At 44.0% G+C, this 27,893-nt stretch overlaps 1 protein-coding gene across 15 annotated transcripts in view; it reads right to left on the reverse strand.

The window, feature by feature from the left end:
* Window positions 1-461: 461 nt before the first annotated feature.
* PFKFB2 (6-phosphofructo-2-kinase/fructose-2,6-biphosphatase 2) overlaps window positions 462-27,893 on the reverse strand; it is a 29,908-nt gene continuing 2,476 nt past the window's right edge. For 4 of the 15 annotated variants that reach the window (XM_063613628.1, XM_063613629.1, XM_055234382.2 and 1 more), the window contains exons 2-15: window positions 26,713-26,814; window positions 19,453-19,578; window positions 18,823-18,919; window positions 18,336-18,402; window positions 18,124-18,198; window positions 17,716-17,772; window positions 16,466-16,590; window positions 13,886-14,093; window positions 13,289-13,435; window positions 12,044-12,148; window positions 11,160-11,289; window positions 10,316-10,378; window positions 9,993-10,057; window positions 462-2,523 (exon numbers count right to left, since the gene is read on the reverse strand). In XM_063613628.1, coding sequence (XP_063469698.1) covers window positions 2,458-2,523; window positions 9,993-10,057; window positions 10,316-10,378; window positions 11,160-11,289; window positions 12,044-12,148; window positions 13,289-13,435; window positions 13,886-14,093; window positions 16,466-16,590; window positions 17,716-17,772; window positions 18,124-18,198; window positions 18,336-18,402; window positions 18,823-18,919; window positions 19,453-19,578; window positions 26,713-26,797 — 1,416 coding nt within the window. In that variant the 5' untranslated portion in view covers window positions 26,798-26,814 and the 3' untranslated portion in view covers window positions 462-2,457. Of the gene's footprint in view, window positions 2,524-3,660; window positions 9,363-9,992; window positions 10,058-10,315; window positions 10,379-11,159; window positions 11,290-12,043; window positions 12,149-13,288; window positions 13,436-13,885; window positions 14,094-16,465; window positions 16,591-17,715; window positions 17,773-18,123; window positions 18,199-18,335; window positions 18,403-18,822; window positions 18,993-19,452; window positions 19,579-26,712; window positions 26,815-27,893 lie in introns of those variants that run through there. The other 11 variants (XM_063613623.1, XM_063613622.1, XM_055234380.2 and 8 more) reach the window with 5 other exon arrangements.

The raw sequence follows: 27,893 nt of genomic DNA on the forward strand, positions 1-27,893 counted from the left end.
ACTTTATCATATACATTTATGTAACCGTTATCCAACATTATTTGGTCAAGGTCATTCATGAGGGGGAAAGAATCCCCAGTAGAAAGAGATAGGTTAGGTTACAAGCCTGCTGTTAACCTTTCCTTTCCAATAATAAACTCTACACAAAGGTCAGGGACTTTGTTTTAGTCATTGCCTGGCAACTAACAGGTAGTCGCTAAATATTTGTTAAATAAATAAATGAAACTCTAGGATGTCAATAATGCATGGTAGTCACATTCTTACTGATATCATTTTGAAATGCTGGTGGAACTTGAACTGGTTAAAATCACTAGTTGGAAATATACATATAATCTGATAATTTGAAAATCATCTTAAAGAAGCTAGTTTCAAACACATTTTAGACAATGTTATTAATATTTTGCATACGTATAATGTACCAAATGTTATCTTTTCATGTGTTACCTTAAAAATTAATTGCATTTTTAATTAAAAATAATTTTATTGTATTTTCTTATTACAAAAGCCATACATATTACTCGCATATTTTAGCATGATTTTATTAATCCAGGAGATAAACATTTCTCCAGAGAAATGCATCTCTTGGTTTACACTTACAATAAAAATCAATGAGAAACAAAGTATTCAAAAAAAATTCACTGTCCCTTAACATCGTTATTTTCCTTTTACAGAAGACAGATATCTACATTCTGGAAATTTAACTTAAGTTAATATGACATTACACTTAAAAGCTCTAACTACCTAAATTTCTACAAAAACAAACAAACAAAAAACCTGACAACATAAATTATATTACATTCTGATTAAATACATGCAAACAGTGACATGAAAACTCAAAAATGCCTTACATGGATAGAATAAATAACTAAATATAAACATTGTCTGATCATCAAAAGACAGTTTTTGATGCAGAGAGAAATCCATATCACAACAAAATCATTATAGTACAGCATGCGGTAGGCAGCCAGATGAAAATCATCTGCTACAGGGTAAGGAGCCTTCCTGAAGGCAGCTGTGTATGTAGAAAAGCAGCTCCTAGTTGCTGGATGCTGAACCGCCTGCAGCCCAGCTCATCACATCTTAGGTAACAGAGTCCTGTATCATCCACAGTATAAAAGAACCATTTGAGAAAAGCTACATTTCGTTACTTTTCTTGCTACTCACGCTTTTGCCCAGCAAGTGAGCATTTGAGTGAAAAGGAAAAGAAAGAAAAGTAAAGCTAAAAACATACTATTCTTTAAAAAAATAGACTTTCCTTGCAAGATACAATATCCTGTGGGGATTCCATACTCTCCTTCAGTAACAGTGACATGTCAAAACCACATTTACAGAGATACATTCATACATTTGACAATCACTGGGGAAAAGTTATCTGATTTGTCTGCAAGGAAAAGCGAATGACTAATGCACTGAGGTGCTGGTCCATGACCCCGCCACCCTCACTTTTATATGAGAGACCAGTGACCACAATAGTGACCAGTGGCCAAGAGGCAGGTATCAGGAGACTACTGCCCTCCAAGTCACAGCCACAGCTCTCTCAAGGACTGTATCATGGTGACAGACCCCACAGAGGGGCATGTCTCCTTCCACCTGTTCCGAAGCCAAAACACTCCCTGATCAGGCTGATTCTCAAGGAGCTTTCTTGACTTACTCACGTGATACAAACGGCACTCTACTTTTCTCTCTAGCCCACATTCCCAACCACCCGGGAGAACCACATCAGCCCCATCTTGATGCATGAGAGGCACATGCATGAAGTCAAAAGTACAGTAGCTACAAAAGGGAACTTAGAAGATGGGTACCCATTTTGGGGAGTCTTGCAGTCAGATCCTGTCCTGAAGAGCCTGGAACAAGAAAAACTTCTCTAAATGAAAAGGTTGCTACTGACACTGTTCTTCTATCAAAACAGAAGAGATGTTTTAGGGACTGAATTTCTCAGAAGACCCTCCATTCACCTGGTGATTTGTCTCTTGCTTCCAATGTGGCAAATGGTAACTGCTAGCATATGTATATTAGACTCTAGTCTGCTCGCCTGGAACAGTGGCAGAGACCAGCTCTTACCTTCTCACTTGAAAAGTAAATCTGAAGAAGTGCATTTGCACTTTGGGCAAAAAAGAGCCAGCAAAGGATGCAGACAGTCACAGGTAGGATGCTAAATGTCTATACAGAATGAGATTGACCAACTTGGACCAAACCCAACAAAGAGATGAAAAAAAGTCACTGGTTCAGGTTGCTAAATGTTTTGAGGCACAGGGAAGTTAAATTTTTCAGTGTAACTGATATTCCCATTAGGCAGGAGGGGAGGAAATATGGTGACGTTTCTCCAGGCCTCGTTTTGGTGGCCCCCAAAGTCCAGTTCCCACTTAACTTCCTGTTCTCGCCTCTGTGGAGCTGACATCCCAAGCTTTTCATTAGATCCCAGTCGTTTGGAGAGGTGAGGCCTGAACATCCACATCATTAGCAAGGCAACATGAGGGACGCTGCAGAGGGGCGTCTGCGCACAGCCAGTGTGGTCTCTGCTGCCTACAAGCCAGAGAGGAATAGACACAAAGCTATTACAGCACCGCCAAGCAGTGAACATAAAAGTAGAACAGAATCCTTCCCCTGCCTTCCCTCCTCCCTCAACCTCCCCATCCCCACATCCATACACATGCATGAACACAGTGGCGTGCCTACACACACACCTTGACTACTCGAATGGCATAGTCATTGGTCTTCTTTCCCTGAAGAGCTGACCTCATGACCATATTGGACCAGGCACTCCTTTCAGACCTGGACCATAAGCTACATACCCAAGATATGAAGCAGGAGCTGTCAGGATCCCTCTGGTAGAAGGAGATCGTGTAGGCTATGTCAGCCAAAAGACCATGCCAATAAAGCGACACTGTAGTCAGGGGCTACTTGGCTTCTGAGGAGGGTCCCTACTATTTTAGCTACACGAGTCCATTCTGAAACCAGTCATCAGAGCAGATCAACTTCTTCCCATTAACTGGCATCTAACATTTTACCTCGTGGGAAATTTTTCCCCTAGAACAGTGCTTCTCAAATGTTAAATGTGCATATGAATCCCCTGGTGGTCCTGGTAAAATGAGGATTCTGACTCCGGAGGTCTGGGATGGGGCCTGGGATTCTGCATTTCTAATGAGCTTCTGGTCTTTGTTAAGGTAACAAGGAATAAGGCATGAGAATGGTAAAACAATCCCATCTGTATTTCCTGTCTCAAAAAAAATTAAATGCTGTTTTATACCCTGGACCATAATCTCTTCAGAAATGGGCAAATCACATTTTAGGAACAGCAGTCCACTAAGTGCTAAAAAATCTCCAAAAGTTTTCTTTATAATAGATAATATGAGTTACATGTTGCTAATGGGAATTACTGCACAGTGCAGTGAAATGTAATTGCTTCTTAATTCTTATATAAGTGCCAACAGGTACACACAACTGTTGAAGTTCATGTGCTTTCCATAGTGTTCTTCCTATTTTCCCCAGAAGGTGGCAGAAGAGAGCCATGGCTACACCATGGTCTGCAATTACAGCGCGAACTTCTGTTGGCTTGTCTGAGTCTGAATCCTTGTGCAGCATGAGGCAAAATTTTAGGGGTGGGGAAGGAACGGGAAACACAACTGAAAATACTAAACAAAAAACCCAGAAGCCTTCTGATAGGTTCAAGTTACTCAACAATTTTATTTACCCATTCTACACACACACACACAAAAACACATTTCAAATACAGTTATGCACACTTTAAATGGATCTGAGTGGCATACTTTGTTATCAATGCCACCCAATTAAGTCAGAATATTGCTAAAGACTTATGTTCCTATTTCAACAGAGCAGTGCCTAGGAAATCTGCAGTAGAACTCTATTCCTAGGCTTCCCAATCTGACCCATTCCCATTCAACCCAGAGGTGCTCAGCCCCACACCATCCCCCTTCCCAAAGGGCACCATGTATGATCAGCCCTTTGCTTTTGCCATAGCAAAACCATCACCATACCAGCATAAGTTGATTTTCTTGTTAGGTCAACATAATAAAAAACGTACATAAGCAATTCAGATACAAAAACATTGTGTAGGTAAACATTGGTCACAGATATCCAGTGAAAGGCTTACTGGAAAGAATACTTTTGCCAACCCTTAAAATCAATTTTTAAATACCAAATTTTCTTCTCGTTTTTACTTACTAGATTAAGCGTAAAATCCAAATGCATGGCTGACTAAAAATAGCAGCCCTGTCCAGTGGAATACAACATTCCAGAACAGGGTAAGCTGGGGACACAGAAGCTTCAGAAACGAACAGCGGAACTGAAGTCCTGCCCTAAAGCAGGGGACTGGACGAGGTGACTTCAAGTAAAGGTAACAACTCCAGGCTCTGAATAGGCATTCCCTTAGCTGAGTTCACAAAATACCATAAAAATGATGTATAACCTTTATCTTGTACAAAATAATGAGAATTTGGCCACTACTATATAAGAAATATCTATTTAAAATCATAGTGTACAGAACTCCCCTATAAAGAAAACATGTGGAGTGCTTAATTCCTTTCTTTGTTAGACACATTTAATAGACAGAGAATTACCATAATGTACATACACTTCAATGGGTACAATCAGAAAGCAGGCAGACTTCAGCTTACAGACCCTAGACCGTTAGGCAACTCCCAGATTTTACTAGTCTATCTATCAGTCAGCACACAGATACTACTAGAGTCTGTCAGTCAGTCAATACACAGACACTACTAGAGTCTGTCAGTCAGTCAATACACAGACACTACTAGAGTCTGTCAGTCAGTCAATACACAGACACTACTAGAGTCTGTCAGTGACAAACAGACCCTACTAGAGTCAGTCAACACACAGATCCTACTAGTCTATCAGTTGGTCAACATATAGACTCTACTAGAGTCTGTCAGTCAGCACACAGACACTAAAGTCTGTCTGTCAGTCAGTCAGCACAGAGATCCAACTAGAGACAGTCTCCTGGACAGTATGGGTCTAAATTAAATCCCTGGACACGCTTCTGATATCTGTGTCACCTTCAGGGAAAGTCAATTCTACCCCACCAGTGTTGCAACCTGACTCAGTTGTTACATATTTTCGATAAGTCAAAACACATAGAAAAGCTGGGTAAATCTATCAAATTTCTTAACAGTGAACACAACATGGCTTCTGGGCTTGGCAAAGACAATGGAATGTGCATAAGATTACATAACCCAGATACAATTCTTCTGATTACTGGATACTTTTTCCCTTGCCCATTGGCCACTCCAACCACCAATGAGTTTCTGTCAATTAAGATCTCCGACTCACGCAAAAAAAAAAAAAAAAAAGTAACATAGATGAATTTATTTCCAAACAGATATATCATATGTTTCTTCAAAATGCCAGTGTCTCTGAAGACCAAATGTGGGTTGCAAAGAGGATTACCCAGATCCTCATATGGAATACTCACCCATTCAGTCTAGGGGTACAAATATATTGTGTCCTTAACTCCAACTTCTTCGGAAACAAACAAACAATAACAACAACAAAACACCAGAGGCAAAGATATAGGGCAGATCCCTAGCACAATGCAAGTTTTTAGAAGCTTTTCTTATTCTACTTTACAACTCAATGTAAAAATCATCCCTTTACCAAAACAAAACAATAATACAGATAAGAGCTAAATTCCAATTTAGGGATTAGGAGATAAGAAGAGAAGCAGGTTCTCTAAATCTGCTTTAGAATTCTCTTTCAAATCTGTCATAGACTTGAAGCAAGAATAAGAAAACAGAATAATTTCCCTTTCCCCACTTTAGACAAGTAAATTAAAAAAAAATTCTTTTAGAGGTGAGGTCTCACTATATTGCCCAGGCTGGTCTCAAGTGATTCTCCTGCCTCAGCCTCGCAAGTATCTGGGACTACAGGTATAAGCCACAGCAACCAGCTTATTCCAGTAGATTAAATGCTAATGTCTTTACCTATTTCTCACAAAACAAAACTTATAGCCTCAGCAGACAGTACTTTTAAGTCCATTTTTATTTTGTAGGACTTGTGATAGACACAATCATAGCAATGTATACAGACTACCAACATGCATTCAAGTAGGAAGACCAGGAGAGAAAAGATGAGAAGTAGAAATGAAACTTCTCTAAAATTTGGAGTAAGAGCTCTTTTCCATCCCACATTCTCCTGGCTTCTTCCTGCTGGACTTCTCTGAAGGGATCTTGCTTTAGAAACTAAAGGATGCTGAAGACCTTGCTTGCCAAATTCCTATTTCTCATGTCCTATCTGAGGATAAGACCACCTCAGCTCCTCTTCTGGAGAAAGCAAACTAGCACGGGGGAGAGTGGGGAAATAACAGCAGGCTGAGAGCCAGAATGAACACCCAGTGACCTGTCTGTAACGCTGGGGTTAATGGCAGGTTAACACAATGCTAGCTTGTTAGAGAAGTCCCCTTTTGCTAAGAGTAGGTACAGTGTTAATCCAAAGTCTGTGGATCAAAGTGTTCCCTCTTCTCATTCATTAGTTCTGAATTACTCTCACCTCACAGCAGAAGAAAAGACTGAATGCCCATTTGGGCTACAGATGCCACCATCCAAGCAAATGTAGACAATGCAACCTTGTAAAAGTGCCAAACACGCCTCCCCAACCATATCTCTTTCTCACATTGGTGGTGGTGGGGGCATCCCCATCCCCCAATCCTTGTAGTCTTATAGCCATAGGACAACAGAAAAGTCAGGAGAAGCGATGTGATGGTGAACACTTCTAGACTCAGACTGTTGCTATATTGCAAATGTCCATTTGTTATAAATTACATGTCCTGTCTCTTAAAATAACCTTCCTCTGGGCAAGGACCTTTTCTTCCACTTCTGTGTATCTTTTCCCTATCCCTGCCCCCACCAGCCCAAAGCGCCACAAAGACACTAAGTACATGTTATGTAACCACTAAACAGGAATAGCAGGTTACTTAACATCTTGGACACAATTTTGAGAAGAATCTAGGTAAGCAACCTTTAGAAGCTGGCTATGGTATCCTCCTTGGGACATATGAGTAAAGGACTCGGGGTCAGGAGTCAGTTGCCAGTGACAATCTTTATCATCCTGCAGGGTCTGCACCTCTCTCCAGGGTGCTTAAAATCCCCAGTTGCTATCTAGAGACAATTATTTAATTCAGTGATTTGTTCCACATCACTCAGCAATGTAAAGGGTTAAAGATGGGACTAGAACCTAGATTAACCCTCTAAAACACAGCAGCCTGCCTTCCAGGGGGTTATATCATTTAACATTATGATCTGCTCAAACATCAAACCCAAAGAACTGTCCTTTCAGGACTATGAGGAATTCAGAATTCCTAGGCTGGCACTTTTGTCTGAGGAACTACTATCCAGTATTTTTCCACCTAACTTCCTAAGGTGGAGTTCTTAACCAGGGCTATGAATCAGAATCATCTGGGAAGCTACGTAAATACATGCATGTCCAGACCCAGATCCCAGAGATTCTCAGTCAGTATTAAGCGTAAGGTGGACACAGGCATGTTTATGATTCAACAATTCTAAATGGGATTCTAAGGAATACTCCTGGATGAGAACCACGGCAAAAAGTCTTCCATTACCAAATGAAAACGCCCTTGGAAAATAGCTAACTCCTTCTCACTGGGTACCTCTAAAAGACAAGTGGATAACTTTAAGGTGGGGAGTCACCTATCTCTTTTTAAAATCCCATGAGAACCCTCAATTTGCCTCTCAGAAAAACATACATATATTCGTACATTTTGCCTGCAAAATTGGGAAAGAGAATAAGCCACCATGGTCATCAAGGGGCTAAGAATTTCTTCCCTAAAGATTTTCTGTTTAACCCTACAAAGAAAATGAAATGACAGAAGTGAATAGAGAAATACAAACAGTTATGAGCTAGATCCCACAGGGTTCCAAGGACTTCTCTGGACATCAAGATGAGATAGTTTCTCCTTATGAACAAAGGAATACTCCAATGAGAGAGACTAAATTCATCATCAAGCTTTCCCACATTTGGGGAAAAAAATGCTCATGTAAAAACTATTTTGTTTTGATTTTTCTTTCTTCTTAAGGAGAGTGTGCTGAAACTATTCAAAAATAAGCAGTTTTAGTGAACTCTTCTCTGCTTCTTGCCTTGAGCAACTCAAACATCAGTGGTGACTCTTGAATCTAACTGCCCTTCTAAACAGCCCCAGAGGATACTGGCTTTGGCAGGAAAAGTTGCTGTAATTGGCAAAGAACCTGAGAGCCATGGGAGAAAAGATAGGACTGCTCTCTAAGAGCCCTGCAAGAGCTAGAGCCCACCCTGCTCTCCTAAACCCCACTCTGCAGACCTCAGAAGACCCGGGCCTGACTCTAAATTAAAAATAAAAACCAAGACATTTCCCACATGCTCAGAGCCAGATTCCCCCAGGGCATCGAAGACTTAGGACTGTTTCTCATGAAAGGAGGCAAGAACTCTCACCCTATGTCTACTTGCAAGCTCCAGGATATTCTGTGGATGTTCTGTAGCCTGGGCTGGCCCTTGCAGGACCTGGCTGGAGAGGAAGGGAGAAAGGAAAGGAAAGACTCCTCCAGTCCAGATCCATTTAGACCCACTGCAGAAAGCATCAACTGGGCCAGACTTGTCTCTTGCCAATCACCCCTTCCTTCCTAGACAGACACCACAATGCCATGCATTACACCAGACAATCCAGAGGGGACATGAGAGTGGGGGAAGAAAGCAGTCAAGTAAGGAGTGAGAGGAAAACACACATTGAAGAGACGAAAGTGAAGGAAAAATAGACTTTTTGTCCCCCGACTGCTCACACGCCCTCCATCCCCCAACACTTCACCAACACAAGGACATTAGTGAAGACACCAGGCAACAGAGAGAAGATCCAAGAGTGTGGGGCATGCTCAGCCCTAAGGGAGTGCATCTTTTTCTTCCTCCTCCAGATCACCCCATCTGAGAATCTGTCCTAAAAGACTCAATTTGCTAACTTGCCCCTGGGTGAAAAGATGTTTCAAACTGAAGAACAGCTTAAGTTGTCCTATAAACACATAACCTCATGTTCTGTGTTAAGATTAACGGTGAAGTGTCAGGGGTGGGGGTAGAGGGAGGAAGTTAATGACTCCTTGGTGATTAGTGACAAGGGCAGGAGGCCAGGGCTGGAGGGAAACACACAGTTACACCACCGGAATGCTGACTTGGGTCTTCGGCTAGTCGGCCCCTTCTTGCATGTCCTGGGCACGGAGAGGGCTGAGGGGCTTGAGGGGCCGGCTCCCAACACTGTAATTTCTTGGACGCCTTATTGTATTCGAACTGGACAGAGGCGTAAAGCTGTTCCTTCTCATCCTTACAGGGGTTTGGTTCTTGGGGAAGTTGTTCTGATTGGAAATGGAGTGACACCACACAAATGAAAGCCAAGCCAAAAGCTCACTCATACAGGTTAATAATGCGCTTGTAACCACAACAGCTTCCCTCACTCCTGCTCCTCTGCACACAGGGTCCCTCACAGGGCACGGCCCATGGCCTGGCCTCCTAGCATCAGGGAGCTACAAGGGAGAAGCTCCTTGAGCATAACATTCCAAAGCAGGAAAAAGACCCAAAGAAAGGAAGGGGCTTATTGAAGACCACACAGATTACCAGGGACAGACCTAGGAATGAACCTACACCTCTTGACCCCCACCTTATAGGCTCCTGTGGATTCTGCTTTCTAAAGGGACACTTGGGGTTGGAGGGGGGTAGTAATTTGCATTTCACTTCAGCCAAACACTTCCCATATTTAATTGAATTTCCAGGAGCCAACATTCAAGGTTAAGACTCATGAAAGTGGCACTAATTTAAAAAAAATAATAATTCCAACATCAGTTTCAGATGTACCAAACTACGTTGGACATAAGTTCTGAATCTGTTTCCCTTTTGTACATAAAAGAAACCCCAGACTCTTGATGTCAGAGCTTCAAAGACTCAAGGTGGCAAGGAAACTGGCGTGTTCATCATGGGAAAATACTTACAGTTGGCTTGTCACGGTGCGTGTTCACAGCCTCCACGTTAAGTTTAATTGTTTCCACTTTGCACCCTGAGAAAACAGAGGAAAGAGAGGACTTAAAGAAAAAGGTTCAATGGAAAATTCCTTAGTTATGGGAAAGTATACCACAAAGGAATGTACACATTCTGCAATACACACAGTCATGCATACATCCCTTTCAAAACAGAAGGCACTGATGGAGCTTCCCTGGTATACAGAGATAATGAAACTGAACTCTAGACAAACTTCAGAGAAAATTCTGACCTTCCTCAATTCCCAGCTCCCGCCAGCCCCTATGTGCATAGTTACCGTAGGCCACAGGAGTAAGTTTGAAGATGGTATGGAGAGGGCATCTCAAGTATGGCAGCTCATCTGAAAACAGAAAGACCAGGTGAGGGAAGTCTCTTAGTATTATGGAGTAAGGTCAAGTTAGTGGAAGAAAGAATCTACAGAGCTCATAATGAGTTTCCCTTACTCTGACCACCTCTTAGAGTTGTACAACTTCTCCCTTAAACCCCAGACCACAAAGCCACCCAACCTTCTGAGTGGCTAAGGAAGGAAATAAGGCCATCTTAGATCCTTCCATGCAGGCAAAAACAGGAAGAAGTACTGTAGCCAGAGAGCCCAATGGAAGGGGGTCACGTGGGTATAGCAAAGGCCAATAAGGTCTGACCACAACAGCTTCCCAGCAGCTCAGGATGCTACGCTCAGCGTCCACAATGCAGGTTTCCCAGGAGCTCCTGAAGATCGGGAAGGGAAGTATGGAAGAAGGCAACGGCACCTTCTTACTGCCCTTACCCAGAAACAACTGCTGCTCCTAAAATACCACCCTCCTAGTAGGCAGCGTGGCAGGCTGGGAATATTCAACCACTGTCGCGATGCTGCCAGCAGTGTCAGCGTGACACTGGCCCTTGAGCCAGGCAGGATCAAGGAGCACCAGCAGCAGCCACTCTCCATTGGAAGCTTTCGTAGCCACAGAGTGAACTCAGCAAGTCATTGACTCAGTGGCTGCTGGGAGCCCCACACTGCTGTCTGGAGAAAGTACTCTAATTTGAGCGGAGACAGGGAGGTCTGTTTCCCAGGAATCCTGGTGCCACTGCAAGTCCAGCCCTCTCCCGCTGGATGTGTCTCCCAGCCCCTCCCTCAAAGGCACCTGCGCCCTTATCCAAGAAGTAGGCCAGGAGACAGCGCATGACAGCCTGGTGGGAGATGACGAGGACATTGCCCTGACGTTCCAGCTCCATGATGACAGGCTCCAGCCGCTGCACCAGGTCCTGGTATGACTGTGGAGGGAAATGGGGCAGGCTGGCAGGAGCCCAGGTGCAAGCTGGCAGCCAAGTCAGTGGCTGGACCTTGGAGACTAAGGGCCACTTCTTCTTTCTCAGCTGTCTTTCCTCCTGGAGGCTCAGTGAGTTTATATCACCTGCTAACTGCCCCCAGCCCTGGTATCTCTTGAGAAAACTCAGATCTTTCAAAAGCAATATTTAGACCAAGAAAACTACAGGTTAAGAAGAGGAAGTGTGACTTCAACCTGTGTATGTGTGTTTTTTCTTCCCACAGATTAATACAGGCAGTGAGACAACAAGAGACAACTAGGGGTTTCCTGTACCTCTGCCATTCAGTTTTATTTCCTTTTGCCTCACACATCCCTAGAGTATGGAAGCCACTTAGACAAGGAAATAGCCTAAAACACTCAAGATGATAGGGAAATAATTCCTATCCCATATATTTACTTGGTGACTCCACTTACTTATGTGGGGGTGGGATTGAGAGAGTACAAGGAAAAAAAGAAGTAAAAATGATTGTGTTGATTCTAAAACATAGTGAACAGACGATGCCTTGTCACCCTTATCCCTGGGAATCTTAACAATTAATGAGGCATTCGATTGTCTAAGCTGAATGAAACCAAAATGACCCAATGGAAGGAAGATAAATGATGCCTAGACCCTCCAAATCACATTCAATCCTTCCCCCAAATTAAAGCTAAACCCTCAGCAAGGGTCTAGGCAGTCACTTTATATGACAGGGGCGTCTTACCTCCCCACCAGGATATCGATACAGATACTTCTCTTGATCTCGAAGTGCAAACTCTTCTGGGTACCGTTTCTCAATCTCTGCATAGGTCATCTCTTCACACACACCCTGCAAAAAGCCACTTGAAGCTGGCTTGAAGAGATAGACTGTACCACACCTGCCCCATTACAAATAAGGAAGATGACATCGAAGAATGCTAGTTTCTTAGTACATGCCAGGCACTGTGCTGGGTCCTTTCATGTATTGCAGCTGCCTGTGACCAGAGTGTCACAGAGTGTCTGTGACTCACCAGGTGAGGACCACTGCAGAAAGGAGGCAACTTCTCTAGCTCAAGCTACCACATTCTCCTACTACTGGGGGGAACTTACAGGTCAAGAAAGTCAAGAGGCTAAAAGGAACAGGAAGCAGAGAAGGAGGGAAACCAAAGGGACTGGAGACCTTGCATGAAAAATAAAAGGGTAGAAGGAAGGAAAGAAAAAGAAATGTCGGCCGGGCGCGGTGGCTCATGCCTGTAATCCCAACACTTTGGGTGGCCGAGGTGGGTGGATCACAAGGTCAGGAGTTCAAGACCAGCCTGGCCAAGATGGTGAAACCCCATCTCCCCTAAAACTACAAAAATTAGCCAGGTGTGGTGGCGGGTGCCTATAATCCCAGCTACTCGGGAGGCTGAGGCAGAGAATTGCTTGAACCCGGGAGGCAGAGGTTGCAGTGAGCCAAGATCGCGCCACTGTACTCCAGCCTGGGCCACAGAGCGAGACTCTGTCTCACAAAAAAAAAAAACAAAAACAAACAAACAAAAAAAAAGAAATGTCTATTTTTGTGCTCAAGAAGAGAGAAAGCCAAGAGAAATTTTGGGAAAATCTTTTCCTGAATAGCTGACCAAATGATCTAAGCAGAAAGCAAAGAAGTGGGTTGTTAGCTATTTATTTTTCCCAGGAGGCAAATATACAAAGGAACAAAATGAGTCCTTGTTAGCCCTACTTTCCCCAGGTGCCAGAAAGGCTGGCTCAAAAATTGGTTTGGGTCCCATGATTGGCACAGGTACTGAATCAGGCAGGAAACCCCTGATTAGGGGTGCAATTGTCCTCCCTGAGCCCCCGAGCTGGCCATAGAGTCAGCTTCCTCAGAGTTTTTACTTGTTGGTTCTAGTTTCCTAGATAAAACTGTCTAAATAGTGACTTCTGAGAGTTCCTGCCTGAATACGAGACTCTTGTTGGCTTTTCTGGGCCTTCAGAGCTTCCTACTCACAGCATCAATCTCATTCAGAATCTTCCACTGCTCATAGGGTACCCCGAGAGATTCAGCAGTCTGTATGGTCCTCTTCAACTGGCTTGTCCACACTTTGAGGTCTGTTATTTCCTGTTCCTCCAGAAATTTCCTTAGAGCTTGGGCAAACTGGGGTTTAAAAATGAAAATTAAGGGTAAAAAGAAAACACACAGACACACACACACACACTCAACACACACACACACAAAGCCTGCTAACTTGGCCTGTAATGGATGATGTGCATAGCCATGGTCAAAATCCATAAGGTGCTACAGAGTTAATATAAACCCGAAAGGAAATGAACTTTAACTGGAGCACCCTGTACATTGCTGAGTACACAAGTTGTGCCCAGTGAATATCTGATGGTTGAATGATCACAGCAGAAATGGGTCCAAGTTATCTACACTTCAATACAGAGCTAGACGCGGTGAGCAAGAACACACCTTGAGCACTTGCCTGACTATGAAACCACAGCCTGCGTCCAAATGGGATTTAAGTAAGGAGATAAAAGAGATGACCTCAGCCATGCCCTTCTAACTCTAAGCCTAGAAAATCCAGTGTGCTGACTAATTACTCACCTGCTTTCCCCGCACCGAGAGGCCAGAGTCACCCCCAATCTTCCCCAAGAGATTGAACTCGCTTTCTCCATGCCGGCAAAGGTAAATGGTGCGAGGCTGGACGTGGATATTCATGAGGTAGTAGACTATCTTGCTCTGGATGTAGTCCTGGACTCTGTTGACTAAAAATCGCTGGCCCACGTTTATCACCTTGATGAAAGAAAGATCCCTGGGACAGGAACGGAAAAAAAAAATTCCCTGGGTAAGAAAATCTGAGAATAAGAATCAGAGGAAAAAGGATTTCTATAGGGACTTGCAGGTTCACAGCTGGTCTTCCTCCCCTCCTCTGTCACACCCACGTTTATGGAACCAAATGGTAGGAGATTAATTACTCCTTAAAACCAAGATGAAGTACAATTTCCTGAACTTCTAGTAAGTTCGTACCATTTCCTCAGTGCCTGTAGTGTGACATGTAATGTAGATAAATATGATAAACAGAATTCAGGCTTCCCATCGGGGGCTAGACTAGGTGACCTGAAGATTTTGCTAAGCCCAAAATTTGGTGAGAAGAATACGCCCCTTTTGAGGCAGTTAAGACCTGGCCAGAATATGGCATGACGAGCAATGAGGGGAAGGGAAGAGGCAGCAGAAGCACAGACAGAAATGTCTATACACTCCCTGCATCTACCTAATCACACTTCTCTCAAAGACACTTTCAGACATTGCTTGCTTTGAAGCCAACATGAGATTGTTCTCTTTATAAAAGTCATAAGTGTGGCTGGACGTGGTGGCTCATGCCTGTAATCCTAGCACTTTGGGAGGCCAAGGCAGGTGGATCAGGAGATCAGGAGTTTGAGAGCAGCCTGGCCAACATGGTGAAAGCCCATCTCTACTAAAAATACAAAAATTAGCCAGGCATGGTGGCGGGTGCCTGTAATCCCAGCTACTCAGGAGGCTGAGGCAGGAGAATTGCTTGAACCCAGGAAGGGGGAGGTTGCAGTGAGCTGAGATCACGCCACTGCACTCCAGCCTGGGCAACAAGAGCGAGAGACTCCATCTCAAAAAAAAAGTCATAAGTGCTTATTTTAAATCAAAAAATCAGGAAAAAATGATGGAAGGATGCAAATCATACATCACCCTACTACCAGAGATAACATATACAAACATACACATGTATATATATGCAGATCTTCTGTATGTTTTTCTAGGTGGGACTTTGTTCCAACTGAAGAATACTTTTATGCATATCTAGAGGTGGTTTTCAGCCTCTGAATTAAGGCGATTCTGGGAAACCCACTTGAAGGAACTGAAAGGCTCAAAACATTAAACAGACCACTGTATTAAGTGTGCCATGCACATTAAATGTGCCATTTGCTTGGCTGCAGGTCTGTATTATATAAATAGAGCTGCTAACTGCCCTGAATGCATGCTCTTTCATGAGGCCACATTCTTGCAGATTTCCATGTGTCCACCATCTTTCTTCAACATGGACTTGGTTCTGTTATGGCTCATATACCTCACACATGACAAGTTAATCTATAGTCTATACCATACTGCCAACAAATGCTTCCATAGTAACGACAGCTGGCATTGATCAGACATTTCTCTGAGTCAGGCATGTTCTTGAGGGCTTTGCATGTTTTATATATATATAGAGAGAGATAGAGAGATAGATAGAAAAAATATGCAATACATAATATATATAATGTGTTATGCTATAATATGCATGATATACACACAAGCATTAATATATGTAAAATATCATATAATCTATATAAACTTTAAAAACTGATGACACAACTCCAAAGGGTATCCTAGAACACCCCCATTCAGATATGGAGCAGTGATTCTCAACCAGGGATGACTGTGCCCCCCCCGGGGAACATCTGCCATGTCTGGAGACATTTTGGTTGTCACAGCTTGGAGGTGTTACTGGCATCTAGTGGGCAAAGGCCAGGGAAGCCGCTAAACATCCTACAATGCACAGGACAGCTCCTACAACAAAGAATTACCCAGTTCAAAGTGCCAATAATACTGAGATTGAGGAAATCATGCACTAGAGACTAGAGAGAGAAAAAAAATTGATGATAAAAAACACTTCCGGCCAGGCACAGTGACTCATACCTGTAATCCCAGCACTTTGGGAGGCCGAGGCGGTGGATCACTTGAGCTCAGCAGTTCAAGACCAGCCTGGCCAACATGGGGAAACTCTATCTTTACTACAAATAAAAAAAAAAAAAAAATAGCCGGGCATGGTGGTGCACACCTGTGGTCTCAGCTACTCAGAAGGCTGAGGTGGGAGGATCACCTGAGCCCAGGGGGCAGCAGTTGCAGTGGGCTCTGATTTTGCCACTGCACTCCAGCCTGGGTGACAGAGCAAGACCCTGTCTCAAAGCAAAACAAAAAACAAACCACTTCAATTTTTCATGTACAAGATGCAATCCACATAAAAGCCACAAATCCATACCTTATTTCTCTGGGATGATGTTAACAATATAGATCTAGATTATCAGAAGGAAGTTAGAGAACTCAGGGAGAAAGGTTATTTTCCCAGATGAGACCTTTGCCTTGGGCCCTTCAAACCATGGCCTTAAACCTTACTTGTCATAGTTGTCTGGGTCAAGAGGTCGGTAGGTAACTTTGTAGCACTCAATTCTCTTCAGGAAGTCCTCCATCACGTTCTCTCTGTTCCTTTCAGGGTAGTCAGGGCTCGACACCTTAACCTCCTGAAATTATAGGAACAGTAAAGGCCTCATCAGAGGTCTGCCCTTAACAGTCCTCCTACAAATAGCCACTGCTAAAAAAAAGAAAAAGAAGTCCATAAAAGTCGCCTTTCACTGGAACATTGGCACTCCACTCATTGAGTACCCCCCCGCCCTGCCCCGCCCCATCCTGTGACCCTGGCAACCAAAAAAGTTAAGACAACTGGGGAGTCATGTGCCTGCACTTGGCTGAAGGACAGAGGCAGTCACGCAGCCAAAGCTGCTCCTGGGCCCCAATCCCTTTATGTACTTTCCTGAGAAAACAGAACAGGCTCCAATGTTTCCCTATTACCACTCAGAATAGGGTGCATGACCCCAGTGCCTGACTTGGGACCAGATGCCTCCTCCTCAGATGATCCCAAGTTCCTATGGCTGGGAGAGCACCTGCATAAGACCATGTACAGATATCTACTCGGTCCAGCAGAGCACAACTCATCCAATGGGGACTGGCTTACACTGTGACCCCACAGGGAATAAGGAGCTCAGTGTATAGAACACTGACTAGAACATTGGACAATTGCTGGGGAGATAACCTTCCTGTAGGTAAGTCCTGAAATGAAGGGTCTGATCTATTCTTTTTTTTTTTTGAGACAGGTTCTCACTCTGTTACCAAGACTGGACTGCAGTGGCACAATCACGGCTCACTGTGGTCTCAACCTCCCAGGCTAAGGTGATCCTCCTGGGCTCAAACAATCCACTTGCCTCGCCCTCCCAAAGTGCTGAGACTACAGGCATGAGCCACCGCGCCCAGCTGATCTATTCCAATATCTGGGTCTCAGCATCCAGATAATACCCAGAGCACAGGGTCAAGAATCCTACAACCTAAACCCTGGTTTCAATTCAACAGCTAATTCTTACTTGATTCCTTAAGGCCTCAGTTTCCTCTCCCAAGAGAAGAGTGTAGAAGTACCAGATGGTGCTCTGGCAGATAGAAAAGATCTCTTTGTGATGTTAAACATGTCTATTTCTCTCTTTTATTATGCAAAACACCCCTCCCCAACAACACACACACGCACACACACACACACACCCCACAATACACACAGCACAAAAGGTGAAGAGGAGATGATATGTAGGGGTGTCACCAACCAGAATATTGGCAGCAATGACATCAGGATCATCACAGACGGATTCCACAAAGAATACCTGGCCATGGAGAGAAGGCAGTGATAAACAAGTCAAAAATGCCAGGCTGTTAATTAAGAGCACATGCTCATCTACCCCACCCAGCCACCACATCTCCCAGGGTTTTCTTCACGAAAGTGGCCCTCAAGTCCTCCTTATAGCTCTTACCACAGCCCCTGGGCCTCAAACATACAGGCTAAAGGTCTGAGAAAGGACCTGAATGAAAACACTCAAGGACTGGGGGAATGCTCTGAGAGAAGAGATTCAGATATCCCATCCTGTCCTCACCCACTAGAGTCAGAGACCCATGCCCGTAGCCTGACTCCCCACCTCTACTCATCCCTTTTCCCCCAGCATGGAGTCAGATCCTACCTTGAAGGAATTCTGTTCAGCAAAGTTCAAAATCATGTCCCTCCTCTCCCGGGTTGTATTGGTGGCATCAAACACCTGTGAAGAAAGCACACAAGGTAAATTAGCAGTAACAGAGAAATGGAACCCCACTAGGGCAGACTCAAGGTGGGGCTGGGTAGCCAAGCTGTTGCAAGGGTGGGGACCAGAAAGAAGCAGCAGCAGATAAAGCTTACCGCAATCTGACCATTCTCCTCAGTGAGATACGCCTTAACATCTTCCAGCGCCACCAGAGCACACTGTCTGCCATGAGAGTAAATGAAACCAGCAAGGAGAGCTAAGCTCACAGTCAGAGACACAAACATTCGGGTGGCTACAGGAGTCACATCCCTGCCCACTTAGTTTCCCACTGTTCAAAACCTTTCTCTAACTAGATCTTTCAACTTTCTCACTGAGGGTTTTCACACCATCCTATAACCCCTTCCTGCCCCTGCCCCAATGCACAGATCTTAGCCCTCTTTAGACTTCTCCTACAAGCACGCAGGTATCACCCTGAGCCCTGTTCTTCTGACCACCCAAGCCCAAGGTCACTTGCCCATCAGATAACTTCCATTTAACTTCCCCATAAGATATTTACTGAGATGAAACCGAGCCCTGTCACACCAAGTCTCACGATGGCCAAGAAAGAGTTGACCTGGAGATCAGGCCTTAAACGAGACTCACTTGCGGATCTTCATGGCCTCCTCATTGTCATGCCGAAAGAAGTCGTAGGACTTATACGACTTGACTGCTTCACGCCGATACACCCCAAGATTAAACACTGTAGAAGACACCCAAATCCTTCAGCAGCAAAATAATATGATGGCCCCACCAAATGGGACTTGTTTCTTGGCCTAATGTCGGAGTGACCAAGGGGATGAAAAAAGCAGCAGCATGGTAGGTTGGGAACAATATCAGATTAAGAGTCAAAAGAGTTGGGTTCAAGTCCTGACTTTCTAGACCTTGGACAAGTCTTAAGCTGTCTGAGGTTTCCATTTCCTCAGACACTCTGTCTATTTTACAGAGACACTGCTAGGGTTATATAAGATGATGTCCATTCTGAAAAGGTACAGCCCTATGCTCATCTAAATCTTAACAGTCCTATCAAAGGCATTCCCTCAAAACTAGGCCAATCCACCCACGCCAGGAGGAGACAAGTCTGGGAATAGAGAATAACTCCAGCAAACCAGAAAGCAACTGCTATTTCTGCCAGAAGCACCCTATAGCATTGATGCCAGGAAGAGTAAGTCTCCCAGAGACCTGTGAGGCCCAGGAACTAATAATTTTCTTTCCTAGGGAATGAGCCACACTTACCTTTGGTGGGGACTCCAATCCAGTTGAGGTAGCGTGTTAGTTTCTTGGACACGTAGGTTTTACCCCGGGCTGGCAAACCAATCATAACGATCAGAGTCGGGGAGTTGGTCATGTAGGAGGCCCACGCTAGAAGGAAATGAAACAAAATAAAATGAAATGACTAGGGTACCAGTAAGGTTTTTTGGTGTTTGTTTTTTTGCGAAGGGGTCTCGCTCTGTCACCAGGCTGGAGAACAGTGGTGTGATGTCAGCTCATTGCAACCTCCACCTCCCAGGTTCAAGTGATTCTCCCGCCTCAGCCTCCCGAATACCTGGGACTACAGGTGCCAGCCACCACGCCCAGCTAATTTTTGTATTTTCAGTAGAGACGGGGTTTCACCATGTTGGCCAGGATGGACTCAATTTCTTGACCTCGTGATCCACCCACCTCAGCCTCCCAAAGTGCTGGGATTGTAGGCGTGAGCCACCCAGCCCCGCTGGGGCCTAGTAAGGTTTATACACTGAGCTACGAACTTCACAGTCATAATCTCATTTTATCTTCATAAACCTGTGGAGCAAAGGTTCAGCAAGTCTGGGAAGACAAATAAGGAGATATCAGGCAGGCCTCCTGAAACAGAGTTAAAAGGTTATGTAGGCTTCCAGAAAATGCCCAAACCGAGACACGTCTTTCCCACATGTCTGAGGTCTTCAGTGAAGTACCCAAGGTGGAAAGAGGAAAAAAAGTGGCAAGGATAAGAAAGAAAATAACCATGCTGTGGCCAGACATGACAGCTAATGCCTGTAATCCCATCAATTTGGGAGGCTGAGGTGGGAGGAGCACTTGAGGCCAGGAGTTCAAGATAAGCCTGGGCAACATAGAGAGACCCTTGTCTCTTAAAATATATATAGATATATATATGTATAAAGATATATATAAAATATATATATTTAAGATATTTAATATATATATATCTTAATACTTAAGATATATATATATATTTAACTTAGCCAGATGTGGGAGTGTGCACCTATAGTCCCAGCTACTCAGGAGGATTGCTTGAGCCCAGGAGTTCAAGGTTGCAGTGAGCCATGATCACGTCACTGCACTCCAGCCTGGGCGACAGAGCAAGACTTCATCTCAAAAAAAGAAAGAAAGAAAGAAAAGTAACAATGACATCATCCTTAACATAAGAATGCCTAGAAATATAAAAATGATAGAGCTGTGAAGGAAGGTCTAATGCTTGGAGATTCTACCAGTGCAGAACTGAGCTGACTCCTATAATAGGTCCAACAGAGTTTCTGTCTCCAGGATCCCACTGATCCCTTCAGAACCATGGGCAAGAATTAGCTTGCCCACTGCAAAAAGCCTTGCCTCAAGCTGTTTTGGCCTTTTCACTCAGGCCATGAGCTCCTCTTTAAGCCAGAATTTCTAAACCATAGTGAGATTGAGTTGGCAAAGCTTAATTGATACACGTTCTGAATAGACCTCAGGAAGCTTCAGGGTAGAGCCAGCCCACATAGGGCATTAGGGCCAATCTGCCACCATGGCCCATGTAAAAGCAAGACAATTGAGAAGCATTAACAGTCCTCAGTCTACCCTTCCTTAGTAAATTAACTTACTTCAGGAATGCTCATTTGCAGAGATAAGTCTCCCTGGACAGGCAGGGCAAACTAGATGTTCAGGGGACAGGTGACTTGTCTAGGGACACCTAATGAGTCAAGGGTACAGCTGGCACTAGAACACAGATCTTGTGCTTCCTTGCAGCTTTTCTCCATAAAAAGAGGTTCCTCATCACTTTGCTCACAGGGGCTGGCTCCTCCCGGCCCATCTGGCTGCAGAGGAGAGGTGGGAGAAAGACCTGCACTGCTGCTGGCCACTGTCCCGTGGCCAAAAACCACACTGAGGTCATCTGGGACAGCTCAGGCTCTGCCAGCTCCAATGAGGGAAGGCCCTGCACAGGATGGGGGAAAAGGAAGAAACACCTTCACCTCCCACTTCCCACCACTGCTTCCCAGAAGGTGCCCCGCAAATTGCGGCTGCCCCTCTGCCTGATACTAAGGGACCTTGTAAGATTAAGAAACAGTTCTGTAAAATGGAGGTACTTGGATGGGAAATACAACTTTCATTTTCTGAGAAATAAATGTAGAAAGATCTCAATGGAGAAGTAGGAGGAGGGGCCCAGGCAGAGAACCAACCTCGGAAGGAAAAGAGTTTCCTAAGGGTGTTTGGCAAGAAGTACTCAGAGTGACCCTAGTGGTGAGGAGGGAGAAGTGGAGGCCCAGACCTGGGGTCAGAGGGCTTGGCTTTTAGTCCTTTACCCATTGTACACATGGAAAATTCCTGAGTCTCAGCAGGACCCCCTCCAAGGTAGGTAAAGGAGCAACATAAGTGATTTTCATTTCTATTCAAATAGGGAGCTCAAAGGCAAGCAAACGGTACCCTGAAGCCTCAGCTGGCATTAATCCCTAATCACTGGCCCCTAACAGGCAGATAGCCTCTGCATGGGATCAGCTGTCTCAGATTTAAGTAGTAAAATCCCCTGAGTCTTCACTTTCTCCAGCTCAGCTCAATGCCTGCTCTCAATCCCCCATGATTTGGCTCATTACCTGCACTTCTACGCCTGCTTTGTCCGCACCTTCCAGCCCATTAGGCACTTCCCCCAAAGGTCCTATTACCCTCCCTAAAGCTTAAAATGAACTGATACTTGGGAGCCACTCTGAAGGCAACCAGGGAACCAGCTGCTCTCTGTTTACCCATATGGACAGACAACGCTAAGAACAAAAAAAAAAAAAAAATGCATCCACCTGGGACCTCCCAAGAGCCCTCCAGCAATGCACCTCTCACCTCTGTCCAGAATACACTTATGCGCACCTGCTACAACCAGGGCTTCTCATTTTCTGGAGTACAAAACTAAACCACACTTCCTATCTCAAATTACCACACTGGCAAAAGTACGAACATTCTGTCCTGCCTGTTAAAAAACAAAACCACCTGCCACTGCCACCTGATTAATTTCAGAGACAATGTAACCCATCTCTTGATATACAATGGAAAACTGTTTCAATCCTGAAATTCTCTTCCACCTTCTTTAAGCCAGGTTCAACTCCTTTCTCAAACTTAAACTCATTTTCCTTTCATAAACTTGCTTAGATAAAAATGAAGACTTGAGGCCAGGAGCGGTGGCTCATGCCTGTAATCCTCACTTTGGGAGGCCAAGGTGGGTGGATCGCCTGAACCCAGGAGTTTGAGACCAGCCTTGGCAACATGGTGAAACACTATCTCTACTAAAAATACAAAAATTAGCCAGTCTCATAACCCAGTCTCAAAATAAATAAATAAATATATTTTAAAAAAAGATTTACAAAAAAAATGAGGACTTGATAACTTCCCTCGTGTAAATGGAAAAACTCAAGCCTGGAGAAATTAAGAGCTTTGCCCGTGGTCCCACAATAGACAGTCAAGGTCAGGGCTCTGACCAGTCTCCTGATCTCATGACTGCCCATTCAGTCCCAGCTGCCAGCTCCTGTGCCTCATGTCAGCACTTGACAAAGGTACCCTCACGGTAAACACAACTTGCTCTCCATTCTAATCCTGAAGGATGGTCTAGGAGAGCAATGGTTCCCAGCCTTTTCAGGACCCAGGTCATCTTCTTTTATTGGCTCTAAAGAGGCCTAATATTTAGAAATATGCTGCCCATTAAGCATGTTTCATTAGTGACATTTTATCTTTATTCATCAGAAGTCAGAACTGCTGATTATCTCCTGCCAGTTGACAGGCATGAAATAACCAAATTCATATAACTACAGTCAAACACTAAGAAAGCTGATGTTTCAGTTAACCACTATGGCTATAGTTGATGCTGCCCAATTTCCATAAAATACCTTGAAATATTGAAAACAGCTTACAATATAGAACTTCTCAGGAGAGCAAATTAGTAATACTGATGAACATTTCCAATGTGTCTATCTTTTCTATTATTTCTGTAGGAAAAGTTGCTGGCACGAATGTGCAAATGTGTATGTGTAAGAATGGTCACTGCAGCACTCTTTGTGATGATGAAAAACTGGAAACAATTTAAATGTCTATCCGTGGAAAGCTGGCATATCCATACAATGCAGAATGAGGTAAATCTGCATTTATCAACGTTAAAAGGATGTCCACAAGACAGTAACTTGTTTTAAAAAAAAAAAGGAAATGGCAACTGAACAGAATATGAACAATATAAACCTATCTTTATTAATAGGATATACCAGAATAAGATGTCTAAAAGAATCAAACTTGGAAGAAACAGGAGTTTTTTACTTTTCGCTTTCTAAATCCTTTCTGTAGTTTGAATTTTTTATGAACATACATTGCTTTTGTATTTAGAGAAAGGTACGTGGAAGAACTTGTCTGTTCCAGAACTACTCAAAAAAAAAAAAAAAAAAATTAAAAAAAAAAGCATGCAGATTTCTCCATTTCCAATCTTTTTTTTTTTTTTTTCTCTGAGATGGAGTCTCACTTTGTCGCCCAGGCTGGAGTGCAGTGGCGTGATCTCGGCTCACTGCAAGCTCCGCCTCCCGGGTTCACGCCATTCTCCTGCCTCAGCCTCCCGAGTAGCTGGGACTACAGGCGCCCGCCACCACGCCCGGCTAATTTTTTTTTTTTTTTTTTGTATTTTTAGTAGAGACGGGGTTTCACCGTGTTAGCCAGGATGGTCTTGATCTCCTGACCTCGTGATCCGCCCTCCTCAGCCTCCCAAAGTGCTGGGATTACAGGCGTGAGCCACCACGCCCGGCCCTCCATTTCTGCTTTCAGAAGCCCTGAAATCTGTCCTCTGAGCACCATAAAGGCATCTCGGCCAGTAGCCCCTCTTCGCCCCATCCCTGGAGCAGTTGAAGTCCCAGTAATGCTCCTTCGGAGGTTTTGGCTCCCTAAAGTCATTCTTCAGCCCTGAAATCCTCAAGCCCAGTCACTTCCCGGAGTCAAAGTTAGCCAACACAGGTGTAATGAGAAGCAAGGGAACAACGGTTAAGCTATTAATAAAGCAACTGCTGATGTGAACACTAAGCTGCCAGGGGAACCAGCTCCAAAGTACAGCTCTATAGCAGAGGAAAAGGAAGTAAGTTAACATATACTCATAACTTTATTTTCTCCTTTGACTATGTCTGCAACAGTCTCACAGCCAACTGTGACGTGAGGAGAGAATGGGGTAAATAAATCACAGTGGCTTTAGGACACCTTCTTCTTCTTAGAGAAGAAAAAGGCATTTAGAGAAACTAGAGTTTGGAAAAAAAGAGATTAGAGCCCAGAGCAGGAATTAAGAGTCTAGATGACAGGAAAGAAACCAGGGATTACTGCTTCCTTGACTCATTGAAAGCCCTCAAGGCAAAGGAACTACAGAAGAGTTAGGAAAGCAGGTAGAAGAGATTCCTACCATGGAGAAAAAAGCAAAGCTAGAAGGACTGACACAGGGCATTGTGTAGTCAGAGACTCCCACAATTATCGATCCTGCCCCCCAGCCCCAGCTCTCTTTTGGATCAAGCACCCTAGTAACATGAGTGTACCTCCCTGTAAGAGGTGCATCCTAGATCCCCAAATCTAGGTTACAATATTGTCAAATAAGAGAAGAAAACATTTTTTACTGAAAAAATAATTATTCACAGGCCTCTTTTAAATAGTGAGCTTCCAATACAGCATTTGAGTATGATTCAATATAAACATTTCAGGAATAAATACAACAGGCCGATTGAGTCACCTGTGAAAAATAACACACATTAGCTATATGCCCAACACTCTTCTAAGTGCCTTCCTACATTTAGTCATTTAATCCTCACATCACTCTTGGGGGAGACACTGTTAGTATCCCCACTTTTAAAAGGAGTAAACTGAGGCATGGAGAGGACAAGCAACTTGTTCAAGGGCTAAGAAGTCATAAACCCAGGATTCAAACTCAGGCAGTCTGACTCCAGAGGCTACACTCAAACATCATGCTATACTAGTTATCTCTCATGGGGTATTCTGCCCTTAGCACCTGGCTTCTTGCCCTGGCAGAGAAAAGAGACCCTAATTGTAGACCCTAACTCTGCCAACCCCAGTATCACATCCAGCCAGCTGCTTCTGTCCAGCAGGCTCCATGGGTGCTAGGTGAAGAGAGATTATCATTGTCAATCATGAAACTGACAAGGGCATGACATCAAGGTCGAGGCTCTGGGAAAAGCTTTGAACATGAGATGATTCCTGGTCTCATGCTGGTCGGCTGTTTCCACCTGCTGATATATATATATATACATACACATATATATATATATATATACATACACATATATATATACACATACATACATATATATATACACATACACATATATATATACATACACACACACACACATATATATATATATACACACATACACATATATGTATTCTTTGACTAACTGGTTATATATATATACATATATAAAAAACCACTGAAGTGAGAAGAACTGACAGGATTCCACAGGAAAGGTGCCATCCAGAAGCAGAGGCAAGAGTTAGCATTCCTTGAAGTTCCCCAAAATATATGGGGAACAGAGTCCCAGACCTTTTGGGAAGCTATGCAGCCTATGATGCTTAGAAATACAGATGCATGGGGACAGGAAATGATGCTTCACCTCCTCGCTAACCCTCCTGCTGTTTCTATCTAAAAGACAGGCATGGAAACGGAAATGCTCAGGTGAAAGCTGTCCTCAAAAAAATGAACCTATAGGGAAAATAGTTTACAAAGTACAAGGGCTAAACCTGTGAGAAGGTAAGATGCCCAAGACACTGTGAGAAGCCAAGTGTCAGGGCTCATTCCCCTGAGGCCTGTAGGAATGAAGCCAAGCAGCACTGGCTCCCATCTGCAATTCTACAATGAGCAGCAATCTCCCAAAACTTAGCCCAACAGATAAAGCTGGTAACATTACCAGCTCCAAGTAATTCCTGCACCTGCAACTGTGCCTTACTTATTGTGTGTACAATAATGTTTGTTCTAACTTCCATCAGCAAGCCAGTGTGCAAACATCCCAGGAGACAGAGATTCAGTTTAAGAAAGCAGTAAGAAACTGCTGGACTACACCAGTAGTCTAGCCCCAAGAACAGACATTTCACTAAGTCTACTTGTTTTAGACAGGACATTCCACCCTGGAGACTTTATATTAAATTTCCATGTCAAAGAATTATTTATCACTCCCACCAAGCAGCAGAGTCTAGGATTATAACTATATTCCCAAGATAAATGCTGAGAGAGAGCAGTCCCTCCTCTCTGCCAGAACTCACAACATTTCTTCTCTGACATTCGAAGATTTGGGGTTTTGGTTTCATAGCTGTTGTTGTTCTGTTCTGAGGAAGACGCCCCAGACATGGCAGCTCTTCAGATGTCTGAAACAGAGAAGCAGAATGTAAAAAAGGGAAGGGGAAGAAAGAAGACATAACTTAAAAAAAACTCAGTGCATTGGATCCGTGTGGTATAAGTAAAAACACCCTGGGCCAAGAGACAAGTTCAGTCCTGTCTCTCCCAGTTAGCAGCTACTTCTCTAGCCCTGTTTCCTCACCTATAAAAAGACTTGCACTAGAACCTTACATTTATCTGCTGACTTACGAGTCTACATTTACAGACACTATCTTCTTCAGGCCTTCCAATAATCTTGTAATTAGGCAGATTTTGCCACCATTATTTCTTCTCATTTTACATATTGAAAATTTGAGATTCATCGAATTAAGCCGCCTGCTCAAGGTTTCATGACCTCAGATTCTAGTTTTAAGAATCTGGGCAGAGTAGTGGCAGCAGTTGGGGTGGGGTGGGTTATGAATAGACGAAGTTCATTATCAAGAAAGTAACTCCCATCTAACGGTAGGACTCAGTTTTGCAAACAGTGAAGCCGGGCACGGTGGCTCACTCCTGGAATTCCAACACTTTGGGAGGCTGCGGCGGGCGGATCATGAGGTCAAGAGATAGAGACCATCCTGGCCAACATGGTGAAACTCCGTCTCTACTAAAAATACAAAAATTAGCTGGGTGTGGTGGTGCGTGCCTGTAGTCCCAGCTACTCGGGAGGCTGAGGCAGGAGAATCGCTTGAACCCGGGAGGCGGAGGTTGCAGTGAGCCAAGATCGCGCCACTGCACTCCAGCCTAGCGACAGAGCGAGACTCTGTCAAAAAAAAAAAAAAAAAAAGGAAAAATTAAAAAGAAAGAAAAGAAAAGAAAAAAGTGAGGGACGTGGGAAAATCTCGAACATATTCCCTGAAGGAAAAACAGTAACTGGACCCCATGACGGCCCTAGCACGTCGTCATTTCTCCTCTAGTGCATTCTCAAGCCCTGCTCCGCACCCTCTCCCCAGTTACCCCCGGGACTCAGTCTAAAGAACACCGGAGCGCTGAGGTGGTAAATGACTTCCCCAAGGTCACCTCAGGAAGAGGGGTAAGCCCTGATTCAAACTGGAGTGGGAAAGTCCTGAGC

The sequence above is a fragment of the Symphalangus syndactylus genome, chromosome 19 (genome assembly GCF_028878055.3).
Source record: "Symphalangus syndactylus isolate Jambi chromosome 19, NHGRI_mSymSyn1-v2.1_pri, whole genome shotgun sequence".
In the NCBI taxonomy this organism is placed as follows: Eukaryota; Metazoa; Chordata; class Mammalia; order Primates; family Hylobatidae; genus Symphalangus; species Symphalangus syndactylus.